The sequence below is a fragment of the Zootermopsis nevadensis genome, unplaced genomic scaffold (genome assembly GCF_977971745.1).
Source record: "Zootermopsis nevadensis isolate Lab colony 2312 unplaced genomic scaffold, Znev_1.0 Znev_ptg000027l, whole genome shotgun sequence".
NCBI lineage: Eukaryota > Metazoa > Arthropoda > Insecta > Blattodea > Termopsidae > Zootermopsis > Zootermopsis nevadensis.
This window is the reverse complement of record NW_028259159.1, coordinates 2,663,855-2,679,042: the sequence shown is the minus strand read 5'-3', so window position 1 is coordinate 2,679,042 and position 15,188 is coordinate 2,663,855. Positions and strand designations below refer to the sequence as shown.

The window sequence follows — 15,188 nt, the reverse complement described above, 5'->3', positions numbered from 1 at the left end:
AAAAATTAAGTCACTTGGTCACGGCTTCAATGTTTTGCACGGCACACAGCCTTTACTCCGTTCCATGCAAGACGGATGCTTAGGTGGGATTGCAGCCTCGAGTCCTGAGACTACGGCGAGGCGTGGTTAAGACTAAATGCTCTGTCAGCGGCGGTCTGGTCCAGATGGACACGGTGACGGCGCGATGACGGCCTGGCGGCACGTGCGAGGTGACAGATTGAGTCACGGCATCACGAAACTCCTGTCCAACCTGCAACTCTTACAGTTTCAAGGCTCATAGAGACGACGACGGACTGAAGTTAAAGGGATAAAGAGCTGATTGGTCTGCAGATCATTTGACGACACTGTATTGACTGATGAAATTATGCACCATCGTACGAGATACGAAAGGATGAATACAAACGGCTACACTAAGGACATTAAACTTTTATGGAATATTGCAAACAACTTCCACTATGAAAAAAAATAAAAATAAAAGTCTCTCTGTAATTTTAAGCACACCGTACACGAAGAATGGCGTTATTCTAATCAACACCGACCACGCAGTGCGACTTTGATTTCAAATATTGGTGCACAGAAAATAAATAACTATGAGTTGAATCTCTTTCTGAAATACTTAGTTTACTGGGTGGGGTTCGCGAACCGCAGGTTGGATAACGCGGCTTAAACTGAGAAAGGGAAAGGAAGGAAAGATAAAATAACAACGTAAAGGAGATACAGATAAAAAATAAAAATAGCAAGAGAAGACTGAGAAGAGCAATGATAAAAGCCTAGAGACTTAGTTATTGTAATTCAAGTTATCTATCTACTGTTTTTAACTAAACTGAGTTGTAAGGCACCGCCATTTCGAGAGTGCTTTCAGAGCGTCGCGATAAAAACAGAAAAGACCGCACTCAGTGAAGCGACCTGTTTGTAATCAGAATATAAATGACCCGGGATCGTGTTAATTGAGTGAGACCAGGATGCTTGTCTGGGACCAGAGCACAGCGTAGCGTGTTAACTTGGCAGAGGCCAAATACTGCATGCACTGTCGACAGATCCCTGGGCTCTAATGACTGGTTCTGTCACGTTCACTCGCGTTTCGATTCCTACGGCCGCCTCTCCAAATCCATAAGTTATATCTTGTATATGTCGGTCGGTGTGTATAACGACGAACGCTCGCTCTTACGCCTACACAGACGGCGAGTAGTATCTAGTGCCAGGGTCGCTGTGAAGGCAAAGCGCTGGCGGAATACGTTCAACGCTGTTATCTTAGCATTTAGAGGGGCCGAAGAAATCCACGAAAAATCTCCATCAGGACAACGATAATCACCGGTTCGAAAGAGACTTTAAAATCTCCTGATAACAAAACAGAAGTTGGGTGGCCCAGTTAGGGAATTTTATTGCCAGGTATATTTCAATTTTGTGCCACGTCCTCTTCAGTATTTTAATACACGTAGACTCCGCAACATTCCGTGTTTTTTGTGGGTTCCGAATCAGAGGCAGTGTGGCCAACCGAACATTTGGTTTAACATATATCTTTAGAATGTTAATGAAGAAGGCTCTTTCCGGATTTATTATTTATACCAGTGTTATTTGTATGCCTGGTACAATGTATCCACAAATAAGACCAGTCTACGCGGATAACTGATAGCACAAGATTTTTCTAAACTATAGAAATTTTCTTGCTGATATCTCTCGCCGGCGGTCACTTCGAAATAGCCATTCTAGACTCCACGAGTAAAAATAGTTACCCAGTCCTATATTCGGCCTAAACAGGCATTTAAACCTTTTCATCAGCAGGTCTTAACTAAAACTATGTAACATTACTTATATTATGAAATAACGGAGTATTTCTCGTTGTTTACTTGATTATTTTACGACGCTGCGTCAACTAACAGGGAAGTGTAAAGAAGCAGTCGCCGCCTATTTTGAGGGTCGCCACTAGCCTATAATTTGTTTGAAGGGACTGAGGAAACCCACGATAAATCTTAGTATGACATGTAAGTCTATCCAGCCCGGATTCGAGCCGGTCTTTCCGGAATACAAGTCCGGTGGTTATTTTTGAGCTAAAGCCCTTCCGATAACATGGTCCTGTGGAACGTGCACATTTCAAGGCTTATTTAACAGAGTCGAGGTTTGTTTTGGGTTGAAAAGTTACTGCATGTGGCGGCACAACGTCCTCTTTGAGGTTATGGCCCCACATAACGAGTCCCCTCCGCCTCTCCCCAACCCTATTTTCTGTCTGTCAGCAAAGCCGCGCTGGTCGTTTGTATTAGCATAGCATTTTTCTGAAGTTTATCGTTTGTTCTCGCTTAACTTCAAAAGCGCTGCACTGATGTGTACCTCCCAACCTACCTACCCGTTTTTTAGTGACAGGGGAGTTGAGGGATCGCTCACAGCAGGAGGTCAAAACTCTACTTCCCTTGGCCCCTAGAACTGACCTCATCCCCCCTTCATCATGTTAGTTTCAGTGTAACCCCCTCCCCAAGACCATTTCAACCACGCCTACTGAATGTAGAGCACGCCGGACCTGACCGTACGTCTGTCTGTCATGTTCCCTTGCTGACACGGCTCCTAACAGAACAAAGTTTCCAGCCCACAAACTGTCTACTCACTTTCTGGACGTAAGCGGTATTGTAACCCATACCCCTTCGCGTCACTGTCTACTACCTACCTAAAAATGCGTGTGATAGAAGGGAACCTTACAAGGTCATACCTGTGTTTATTAATCCGTAGTAATTCTGACACTGGGTATTCATATTAAGTCCTGGCATGCAATATTACTGAACACCTTTTTGCACGCTCGTGCGTAAAACTAAAGCATTATGGGTGGCCCGGAAGTCCTGAAAGAAAGAAACTGCTTCATGGACTTCGGTGTAGATGAGAGGATACTAGTACAAGATTGGAAAGGTGTACTCTTTGGAGTACACTGTAATTCCAAAGGTGTTCTTCGCGCCACATCACGTACGGTAATGTCAGCAGGTTGCTTCGTTGATCAACACGGCGCGGTGGGACTGTGGACTTACATCACTCTTACTCAAAAAGAATACCAAGTGCAAGAATGTTATCAAAAAGGCAACAGTTGCATCGAAGGTCAATGTTGTGATGTCATCCGAGATATTGTGAACCAGTGTTGCAGTAGTATGTTCCACCAGTTCCATTGCTTCCCACTTTCACAACAATATATTCCAACAATTGCCTTAATTCCCATTTTGAAACAGATTTACAACAATGACTCTGGATCCTATTTCCTCAGAAAACGTGACAGGCAGACAAGGACGGCCCCTATGGTAATTCTCGCTCATGGTAGAGCGCCAAGAACAGCTAAAAATGGATCGTAAAGACATAGTGTGTGAGGCTTTGATCTGGACTCATCTGGCTTAGGATAGGGCCCAGCGGCGAACTCTTGTGAACACGGTAATGAACCTTCCGGTTCCATAAAAGGTGGAGAAATTTAGTGACTAGCTGAGCTACTATAAGCTTCTCAACGAGGGTTTCATTACTGCAGAGGCAAGTGTCCTCACCAATCTCTAAAACTACCCTCTAAGCCTGTACAACCACGTCACCGTCTTCTAATCAGTTCCCCTACCTGCAGGCTGAAAATTCCTCTAAAATATTAATATTACAGCCTCCGCACAGCTGAGATAGGCCTACTTGTATGTGAAAGTGGCACTTCATACAGTACGTCCATCTTATGAAATAAAACAAGAAAAATCTGCAAAAACAGCTTGAATGTTTAGATCGCTTTGCGAAACTTTAATGTGTTTTCTTTGCTGACTTTCCTGTGAATCGGAATACAACAGCAAGGCAAATGTTCCTTGATAAGCAAAGTTGTGGTGAAGCAGCTGTCATGGTTTCTACTTCAGGTATGGTTCCAGAACAAACGAAGCAAGGAGCGGCGACTGAAGCAGCTGACGTCAATGGGCCGAGGTCCGTTCTTCGGCAGCTCTCGCAAGATGCGGGGCTTCCCCATGAACCTGAGTCCCGCGGGACTTGACGAGGCGCCCCCGGGGTTTCCGTACTTCACTACAGCTGACGGAAAGTTCGAATTCGGCTATGGTGCCCCGGCAGGTTTCCACCACGAGTTTTTCCCCGGACACCATCCTCACCAAGGCCCCCCCGGACAGCCCCTGCCCTTCAACACCCCAGGTGAGAAAGCAGTAATAGCGCCGTGCATGCTTAATTAAATTCAGAGCAATTCTGTCTTGGTTTATACATTATCAACTAATCTGGTAATGTAGCGCAATAAACGGCTACGACTGATGAATGGGGAGAGACATAGTAGGAATCGATCATGACCTATTTTAAGGTATTATACAGGCTCTTATCCGGAAAAATTGAGGAACACTAAGGAAACCTCTGCAAATTCATGACTACCGTTCTGTCAACTCAGACATCTCCTTGATACATAAAATACGAGTGAAATAAAATATTCAGCTACACACGATCCACTGCTTGTTCCTGAGACAGGACTAAAATGTTGTCACTAGAGCCACCTCGTCTGTCGCCTGTGCTATGCCAGCAGGGGTTCACGTGATAACAGGGTACCACCTTACCCAATATTCATGTAATGTTTTCATTACAGGTGGACCTATGGACCAGGGTCCGATGCCCATGGGATCTGAGTTTGGGGGATTGACCCCCGAACCTCCCCCAGGTTTTCTCCAGCAGCCCCCTCCCCCCAACGAGCAACTGATTTCACAGAGGTCCAGCCCCGAATTCATCAGTTCACAGGGTCAGTAGCAAATCAGCTGTCTGGGGTCACTGTAGACCTCAGTATTAGTTTTTTCCCTCCTCACTAGGAGCACGTTAGTGTGTAGACTGATTTTTAGTGAACTATAAGGAAACAGACTTTAATATGTTCCGGTAATTTATTAGCAAGACTGGAATAGTACAATAAGTGCCACAAGTAAGTAAATGTGCTGCATAGCCCAAGGCCTGGCTTCGCCATCCTTCGTTCGTAGCTGCCATGTGCGAGGATCATAGACGCCTGACAGTGTCAGGACCGATCAATAAAATTAAAAAATATTAAATAGTGAGAATATTACTATCATAATCCCATGATCTGTGTATAAATAGTACTAGTATGTGTTAACTTAAATTTAACATATACACTTCTTAAGTGAAGTTTAAATAAAATCCAGTGGGTGCATAACTTCGTTTGATATGTTCTCGTTGTAAGCAATCATACAAGTACATAAACAAATGTAAAACGTTATATAAATCGCAGAGTAAAAGATAAAAGAAGAACGTTAGAAGAAAGAATAGCTTGCACTTTCATCCACAAAACATCTGCTATTGGCTTTATGAGACCATGGAACTGGCAGTATTTAATTGGCAACGCTTGATATGGAATGAAAACTTTTGCAGTTAAAATCATGAAGTATCAGATGCACTCACTACTGTAAATAAATACCTAAGCACATGTATTGAATAAGCCATGCTCACTGCTCCCATACTGCATTTCATGACCAGATTTCGGCGTTTGTATCAATTTTAAATAAAGAAGGGTGTGAAATGTACTAAGCGGAGACATTTTTTCAACAACAAACTTAACACGGGAAATTTGCTAGGCCATATGGAAGTAACACGGAAATTGATAAGTACTACCTGGTAATACAAACAGAATACGAATGCTAACAAACTCCATGGAAGAGCCTTTCTTCAGAAGCCAATAATTACTTGGTTAGTCAGTAAATTCCATGCCTTAGGAACCAAAAGATTCATTAACGAAATCGTGACTAATTATAATTAACGGCAGAATCTTGTATTTTGCGAATTATGTTTGAAATTGTTCATTAAGCATCGAAATCATTCGCTTTTTACTTTGTGAATTCCAGTTTTCCGAAGGATTAATGTAGTGGGTTTAATTAAGTTGTCATTCATAGTAGGCCTATAACCTATATTATATAAAAACAGGGCATCATGCAATCAGAAATATAGTTAGTCAGAATCTTAAGAAGGGTAACCACAGAGTATGTAAGCTTTTGTCAGAATTTTCCAGTCACAGTCCAGGCTCGTAAAAATATGATTATTAGACTAGGCGACCTACATACATTTACCGAACTGTTTAAAAACTTTCTGATTGAACGTCCACTTTGTAGCCTCGTGGTTAGAAACTCGCTGTCGACCAGCAAATTCATAAAAGTTGAAACTGCTGAAGTATTATTACTTCTAAAGGACTATTATTATAATTGGCATTGTCACCTGCAATAACAACAGGTAAGTACTGAATCATCTGACACGCTGAAGTTATCAACACCTTTACGATGGCTTCCTAAATGTCACTTAATTTTCATAATAAAAATCATATTTAAGATAACATGTGTATATGTTCCGAGGAGTAATTTAATTATTATTACGTACTTAAGCTGCAGGCCAAAATTACATTTACGATCTGCAAACTAGGCTTATAGGCTATATACACCCTACCACATGCAAAAGAAATTCCTTCTCCGGGGGCTGTAATGTGATAATGTTTTTGTGTACGGACAGGCGGGTTTTCCGAGCCGCAGCAGATGCAGAACGAGGGCCTGGTGTGGTGATAGCTGCCTGCCGTCAGCGGAACCTCTTGCTGTCAGGACGGCGACGACGTTGATGATGAGGAAGACTTCAAGCAATGAAACGAACAGCTTCAGATCTAAGCAGTGACTATTACGGAACCAGTTATTTAAGAAGACAGTGAACCGTGTTATCGGAAGCGATTTAAAAAGTATTGTCACCAGGAGTGAATCGTATTGTGTCAACGGTGATATTTGCTAAAAGAAAACACAGAAGAAAGTGCTTATGAGGGCTGGGAGTGTTAAGTGTCTATCTGCGACCTGAATTAAAAGCAAGAAAGTGATTTGAACTGTGAATATGTTAATAAACGATTATTTAAAACACAAAATGCCAGGTGTGAAAATGAGTTCTGAATTGTGTTTCGTGGTCATCGTAAGCCAAGGACTTCCCGTGGAAACGTTGTACAGATTGAAGACAGCAACAACCGCTCACGGCTATGCTAAACTGTATCAAAATCGAACACAAGTTATTCTTGCTTTTATGTTTAATTTGACTATAAACTTTGCACAGAACAGCAAGAACATAAGAACAAATAAGCTATCCGTAAAAAAACAATCAATGTGCTTTCGAATCCTCTACATCGTGGAGGCTATCATTTACACAGAATAATACAGAAACTGCTGCACTGTATCTGCTGTAGGCCTATCCAAGCAAAGGGATGGCTACTAATGTGTAAGAGCGAACTTCATCCAGTGGTTTGCTTAAAAATGGATCGAAGAAAATAAAACGTGTGTCTGTGTAAAGAAAACGTGACGAAAGAAAATTTGGAAATGCATTTAAGTTTAAGAGAAGAACAAATTATCCACGACTTTTACGTGCGTTAATTAAAATAACTCTGAAGAGAGAGACAAACAATTTTCACATTACAAATCACCGCATGTGCTAGAAAGAAAATACAGTCAAAAATTAATCTAACATTGTTTGTCCTTCCACTAATCGAATTATTCAGATACCTATGTGTGCAAAGAATAATTTCTGGAGTTATTTTTATTCTAAACAGCATTGTTTTGTTTGATCATGTTCCTGTTATCCATTGTGATTATCTACTGATTTTTTTAAAAGGAAAGTACTTCAAAATGTTGTATGACATTTATTATGCACCAGTTTCGTCTCGTCTATGTATCATAGCTTAGAAACACGGAATATGAATCAGTAGACCACATAATGTTCATTTATATGACCTGCCCAACATTAACATTTGTGTATTAGATTATTTCCTGAACCAGAATTCTGACCCTCAGTTACATAATTATTTCCGCTACCCACAATACAATGCGGTAGGTTATACTATAATTCCAGCCCCAAGGGATCATACAAGTTAAAGAACAGAATACGAATTTGTATAAATTTTGATCTGATGCAGTTTATTTTTACCCAGTTTAATACAATTATTCATAACAATTATTATTATACAACCAAACCTTTCTTTCTACAATCACACTGATGATAGTTTTGATGCAGCAGTGGATTAAAGAAAACATCTAGTGTGTTTCTGCCTGTAGATACATGGATTAATGTCTAAGCCAGGTTCATATTTAATACAGCTAAAATATAGACATTTAAAATAAGGGGGCAGGAATCCTCTTAATGTGTCCACCCACGTATACACGTTGTGACCAAATAAAACCACGAAAAGTACACAGCATCGGTGTATCGACGACAGTCCATTATTTTCAGAGTGCTTAGAGAACTAAAATTAAGAAATTTAGCTATTGAACAGTAGAGTGGCCACACGCCGTTAATAATTTGTATACAGTGCCACTCCAAGGAGAATATGCAAACATATTCCATTCAACTGTCTGAGAATAAATGAGAGTTTTTAGTACGTTAGCGCGAAAATTGAGTAACAATTCATTGGCCATTAACCGTAAATAATATATCAAAATCCAGTCCATACCTCAGAGAAAACACACATCATTTTATATGTCAAGTGGTTAATTTTATTCAGGGATATAATCGCTGTTTGCAGTGACAATCATACGGAACCCATAAATACAAAATGCATAGTTATTACTTGTTAAAGCAGGTTGTGTATATAGTTACCACTGGGCTAGAAAGGGTTAATATAGATGTTTCAAAACGCGTGTCCTTAATCCAAAAATTCCTTAAACTGCTGACGTTCGTCAAACGAGTCTATGTAGGTCTGCATGGAATGATTTCGTCACACACAGCAGTAAAAAGATTTCAATAGCTCCGAGTTCCCTTACCCATATCCTTGATATTGAAAACCCAATAATTGTTTAATGTGGAGAGGAAAGGTTCTCTTCCACAAAAACACAAAACAGAGAAAATTTAAATATGTCAAGTAACACAGCACAAATAAATACACGTACTGCAATTTATCGACTCTTTTATTAAAGAGGAAAATTATTTAAAGGGAATCAGTGGAATATTTTAAATATCGTAAGAAAATGTATTTTAAATTAAAATTAATATTAGTATCATAATAATCACTCATATTCCCACTTCCTATCAAAAACCTATAGATCGCGGAAAATATAAGAAAATTCAGGCCTCAATTGTATGTGTTGTTTTGTCGTGTGAACGTTCGTCTCTCACCCTGAGAACATAAATTGAGAGTGTCAGTGAAACGGGAATTAGAAAAATATTTGGACCCAAAAGATAGAACTACCTGGATGGAGAGAATTACGTAAAGTTGAACTTCGTAATTTTTACGTTCCACCAAATACTATTGGTGGTGACAAAGTCACGGCGAATTACATGGGCGGGACATGTGACACGCTTGAAAGAATAAACATTTGTGAAAAATGTGTATTTTGTTTAAATATATCTCACCATATAACATTTCCGGATGAACGCCGAATAACGCCAGTGTTTCTAGAATCCCAGAAGTTACTTCTCAGACCCACTAGTAAATTTTTTGAAATGGTACCTCAAGATAGGCCATGGCTTCTTTCTTCCGCCAGCTTTCCTATTTCATAATTTACAATAATCCTGTAATCTGATGCTACGCCGACCCTATTACTCGGTCTATAGCTTCGTGGTAGCAGCCTTGAAAAGTCGACAGAGTTTATTGATGTTTTGGGACCCAAAGGTTCATCACCTCATTAGAACTCGCTCTACTGAAATCTATCCTGAACTACTTGAGCCCAATCTAAATTTCCACGTCGCATTTCTTTCTGGCATTAACTTCCCATAGAAGCCTACATTGGTCCATCCACAAATATGTAAGCTTTCCTCATGTCTCCCCACGAGCTTTCGGAATGAAATCTATGTCAACTTTTCGTTAGTCTCGTTTGTAAATGTTTCCTTCACCGCGAACAGCTTTGTGTACACTGCGTTCAGGCTAGCTGTGCCTGTGGGTGACCGCTCATATAATGCGGAAAGGGGGAAAATGGGAAGATGCTGTGCGTACCGTTTCAAAAATACTGCACCTATTGTATAAGAACGAACGACACTCGTTCAATGCTAAAAATAAACTATGACTACACCTGCATGAGCATTGCCGACTACGGACAAATATCGCGAGTAGCACAGCTACAGTGAAAGCAGCGTAGACTTCAAACAAAAGACGCGGTACAACAACGGCAATGAACTAACTTGCGTAAAAGCTGAACCGAGTTTGATACCTTTCAAAAGTTCACGGAACCGTGCAACAAAGGTCTTCGTAAATATGATATTTATAACGTCCTTGGAAGTACGCTCATATCCGCAGATCAACTACAAAACAATGAAAAATGTTTTTATAAGTCTGTCTGAAATCCTGCAAGAAAGCTACGCACAATGCCACGCGCCGTGACGGCTGACAGCTCAAGGCGCCAACACGCCCTCGCTGACAAGATTCTTGGAAACTGGCATTTTCAGTTTGACAGAATTATTATAAATCTTAAAGCTAAAACGTATAACTTTCTGCACCCTTCTCAGTCTATGCTCAGATACTGAAAATGTCAAAGGAAACGTGAAGTGTAAAGTTTCCTGCATGTCTAAAGACTACGCCACGAAAACGTAAAACTCCACCCATTCTTAACCTCGGAAACAGATGGAAGTGAGTGGTTAGCTTCACAGTGCGTTCTTTTGAAAGGGCACTAGTACTTAATGGATGGCAGCAGGCTGCATAAACTTCAGCAACATGGAAACAAGGCTAAAAATGTGTACTCTTTGGAGTACAGAATCATTCCAACGGTGTTCTTCACGCAACATCACGTATGTAATTGTTGTGCAACAGTGTCTAAACAATGGTCCTCGGTCATGCGGGTTGTCTGCGCCCGTAGGAAAAACGCGATAGACAGTTAGAGAGAGAGGGATGGGCCCATAAATTGTTCTTCGCTCAGGCTAGAGCGTAAAGAACATCTAAGAGCTGTCTACCAAGAAGTAAATTTTATAAAATTATACCATAACATCGATAAATTCTGAATCCTCAACTGTCAGTATTCCGTTTTAAGTAAGTGTTCTGAATGCAGAAAACAATATTTTAATTTTGAGCTTAAGAGAGATGGAAATAACTTTGTGTCGTTCAGTATTAAAATGCTATCAACACATTTTGTCCGATTGTTTTGAACAGCTCTGCTGTCAAATAAAGCTTCTGAACATGGTCCTACCTGTGATATGTGCTTATAAATGAAAATCCAGTAGACTGACATTTGCATTCGTAATATTTTATCCTTCATTTAAAGAACATCACATCGACTTAGAACGTGTAGTCAAGTGGAACAGAATATTTACCAACTGAAACAAACACGATTTGACAGATGGACGTGTAAATGTGTGGGAATTTTAAGGTCATTACATTGCAACACGAAATTTCTAATACCTAAACAGAGTTACAGAATGTGACTGACATGAAATTTGCAGGGTATAAAGTCGTAACATGGGAGTGGACAGAAAACGAAAGTGGTGAGGGATGTGACGCTTCAGTTCTCGGTGATCAGCAGAAAATTATGAGTTGTATCACCGGTAATAATTTGAACAGCCCGAGGTACGATCCGTAACGAACGAAATAAGCTGCCATAACTACATCTGACAAAAGTGCGTACCAGACAGTACTACAAAAATCGAATATGGATGCGTGACAATACTATAGGCTACCCGCATTAAAAGGTTAATACATCCCTGGTACTTAACTACGCACTATGACATGCAGAAATTCTTAATTTCGTCAATAAAAATGGATGAGTGGTAAAATCCACGCCCCGGCCGACTTAACCCCGAAGAAATATCTGCGGAATCCATTAACTAGGAGGCAGGGTGAATCCCAGAACAGGTCTGGGCGTTGTGACGTATAGAAAAATCCTGCCCTATCTTAATAATACAGGCTTAAGGAAGAATTTTATAAATGAAGACAGATTCTCGCTATCACAATTTTCAAACTAGCCTGCATTTATCACTATAGACTGAGACAAACCACTTTTAGTGCGACCAGCAAGCCGGTCCAAAGTTAGACGAATATACAGAACATGAAAAACAGTCGATGACGGTATCTGTTATATGCCCAAGCATGTAACAAACTGTTTTTTGCGTTTAATATTATACAGAAGTGTTATTCAACTTAAAAAAAATAAACTTTCACATAGGCACAACATTACGCCACAACTAACATTATTTTAGTTTCAATGAAATCACAAATTCTCTAATTGAAAGACATATTGATACAACAGTACTGAAGGAACAGCACTACCGAAACATAAGGAGAGAACAAATGTTCTGAAATCTTAGGGTTTAGGTTAGGTTCAGAGACTGCGAGGGAAATTTACCACCATATAAAGACAAGTAAAACAAAAGAGTGATTAGAAAAAGCCGGGTTGTGTCCAATACAGTATCATCATTATTGTTTACGTAAACGTTTAATCCAGTATTTTTCTAACAAAAACAGAACATGATTTACATGGGTAGGTTGTAAGTGGAATCTATGACCTCTACTAACAATAATGTTCATAAAAACTTTTTCATTGTTGTACTAATGGTATCAGCCAGTGCAAACGAACATTTGAAAACCATTGGGAAGGAATACGAACAATCCTTAAAACGATTTCCTACATCCTTAGAAGTCGGTATGGTCAATATAGGAAATCACGCTATATTCAGATCTTGAAGGATCTTTACAAGAGATAACAAGCGATCGCCCGCACGCAGAAGCACGGGAAACTTGGCATGTGTGCAACATTCATGCTATCATGCCATTCATTCAACAATAGCCCCCACACACTCCCCCCCCCCCCCCCCGCGTTCTGCGGTCACCCTAATTTGACTTTTGATGTTCTGTGTAGCCTCAATTTTTCCTTTCTGTACCTCTCTTTTTCTGTCGTCATAATATTAACGAGCCTTCTAGTAGAATAGCAAGCGACTATATAAACCAACATTGTGATGCGCGTTTGTCATAACTGTCAGCAGCGCCGCGTGGTGGCATGGGGGCGGACTAGGGTAACAATGGCCATTGCTAACCCTATTTCCACATCGATTCCATGCCTTATGAATAATATAGTACCATTGTGTACGTATGTATTTTCTACTTTTTCGTGGTTTATACTGGTTATTCATGATACTCAAACTACGATTTTAATGTTTACAAATCTTGAGTTAAATTATTGTTGCTTTAGAAGCTACAGACTACGCGATTAAGGGCTTGAAACATTTACATTAACCTACCTCCGTCAAGATTCAAATATACAGTCGTACGAGTCCAAAAATTTGTTCAGATCATTTAGAATAGTACATCCCGATATTCAGTTAGTATCAAGCCAAGAAGACACCAGAGCCAATGTGGATGCAGGCGCGAAGAGAAAAATCTGAACGAAATCTTCTCTCAGCTCACCAACTGCAGATAAAGGCTCGAAAATTCGTAGAGACGTAACATTGGTAGAATTGACACAGTTGTCAATTTATTAGAACAGCACTACTTTCCTTTCATTTTTGCCCAAAATAACCTACAATTATCCCGGAGGCGTATTGTAGGCCTAATTTATTTTCAAAGGAGTGGTGAGTGCTCCCACGCACTCACAGTGATGTAACGGGGGCGCGTGATGAGCCCGAGTCACCTGCCCCCCCCCCCCCCGTCCTTATCAAAACCTCTAACACCCCCCAGTCACATCCGGCTGTACCCGACACAAAAGTTACTTTATTATCCGACGGTTGTCAGCGTTAAAAAGGGGGAGCTCTTAGGGGCAAGAACAGCCCACTTATTGGTTCTTTGTAGCGGTTAGGGGGAGCGCAACATTTTTGCAAGGTGTCGTCATAAGCGTGACGTTAATATGTTTGATGACTCCGTATCACGTCTCCATTATCACATTTCACTAGTTCGTGCCTTTCGATCCTAGTGATTTCCTGCGCACGACACATAAGGAAAGAATGAAAGGAAGAAAGAAAGTGAAATAAAAAAGGAGATAGACGGAGCCTATAACTTTGTTTTGTAAAGAAAGGCTGCTGGGCTAACTGCTTTTATGGAACTTCGTTTTGAATATCACACAATGAAAGGCCACCTCACCTTTGTACTTTCTAATTTCCTATGTAATTAAACATATCGGCAGATGGAAAGATATGGCCTCTCTGTTATGTGTTCAGTTTATGTACTTTGCGCAAAGTACACACAAACAATAAATATACTTTGAAATTTCCTAATAAATACTGTAACATACAATTAGGTTTACTCTATTCTTAGAACATGTGACCAATGTTTGGTGCCTTGTAGGTATTTTATACATCTAGCATAAAATTTAACATCTTGTGACATGTCCCGCGTTGTTCATTATAATAAATGTGTCTCAGAGTACAGTCTGACGTAGAGTTAGGCCTATAAACAAACTCAGGAGGAAATGAACACCTTAACTGTCAGATGGGAGACACCTGCTGGTGGCATATGAAACATCGTAGCATTATATTCTATGACGTGCAGCTCTTAATTCGCGTCCTGTGATTCCCCAGAAGATAGCGGCGGTGTCGTGTCAAAGGGTCATCCAACATGCCACATAATCTGTGACAACACAACAGCGAGACGTATCAACGCAACGATGTGCTTCCCACAATTAATAGAAGAAGAAAGGAAGGAAATTTATTCTTCTAGAGGAGAACAGTCATCGCAGGAGAGAAGGAGTGAAAGAAACGAAGAATAAATCAAAGAAACAAGAGGGAAAGAAGCAAAGAGAAAAATCCTCTCACCTGCGTCATATTTTCGGTTTCCTGGTATGGCGACATATTATAAAAAACAGACAAACCTAAAAAAGTATTCAGTTTCATATTTCCCCGAGCGGACTGCATTTTCAGCAAAAGGACTGTGCTCCATGGAGTAAGTTATTAATAATTTAACTAAACCATTAATCGATCACTCGAAGCAGCTCTAATATTTAACCTTAACCCGAAAGAAGCTGGCCTCGGCTCCGCTAGAAACGAACGAACGCTACGTAATTGTAATACCGTACACAGAGGAAGGTAGGTTAGCGATGATGCGAGGTCCTCGAGAATCAAAGTTGTGACCTTCCTGCTAGGAAATAGAGATGCTACAATGAGTTTAAAATAACAGTCGATCAATCTTCATCATGGACGCCATTAACCTGTATGCAAATTAAGAGAGCGCCGTTAAACAACGACGGGGAAATCAATCAAGTGTAGCAGAGTGTCCGGTGTCGCTTGTGTTTGCATTCCATCAGCTCCAGATAAAATAAGGGTGATGATGCTACGGGTACAGCACGTAATTA

At 40.4% G+C, this 15,188-nt stretch overlaps 1 protein-coding gene and 1 long non-coding RNA gene across 2 annotated transcripts in view; one reads left to right on the top strand and one right to left on the bottom strand.

Annotated features, from left to right (window-relative positions):
- Lim1 (LIM homeobox 1) overlaps positions 1-9,356 on the top strand; it is a 66,586-nt gene extending 57,230 nt beyond the window's left edge. The window contains exons 6-8 of the mRNA XM_087356314.1: positions 3,849-4,131; positions 4,568-4,717; positions 6,478-9,356. Of these exons, the coding sequence (XP_087212440.1) occupies positions 3,849-4,131; positions 4,568-4,717; positions 6,478-6,527 (483 nt within the window). The 3' untranslated portion in view covers positions 6,528-9,356. The remainder of the gene's footprint in view (positions 1-3,848; positions 4,132-4,567; positions 4,718-6,477) is intronic.
- LOC147872457 (uncharacterized) overlaps positions 1-15,188 on the bottom strand; it is a 213,432-nt gene that overhangs the window by 30,460 nt on the left and 167,784 nt on the right. The window lies entirely within an intron of this gene.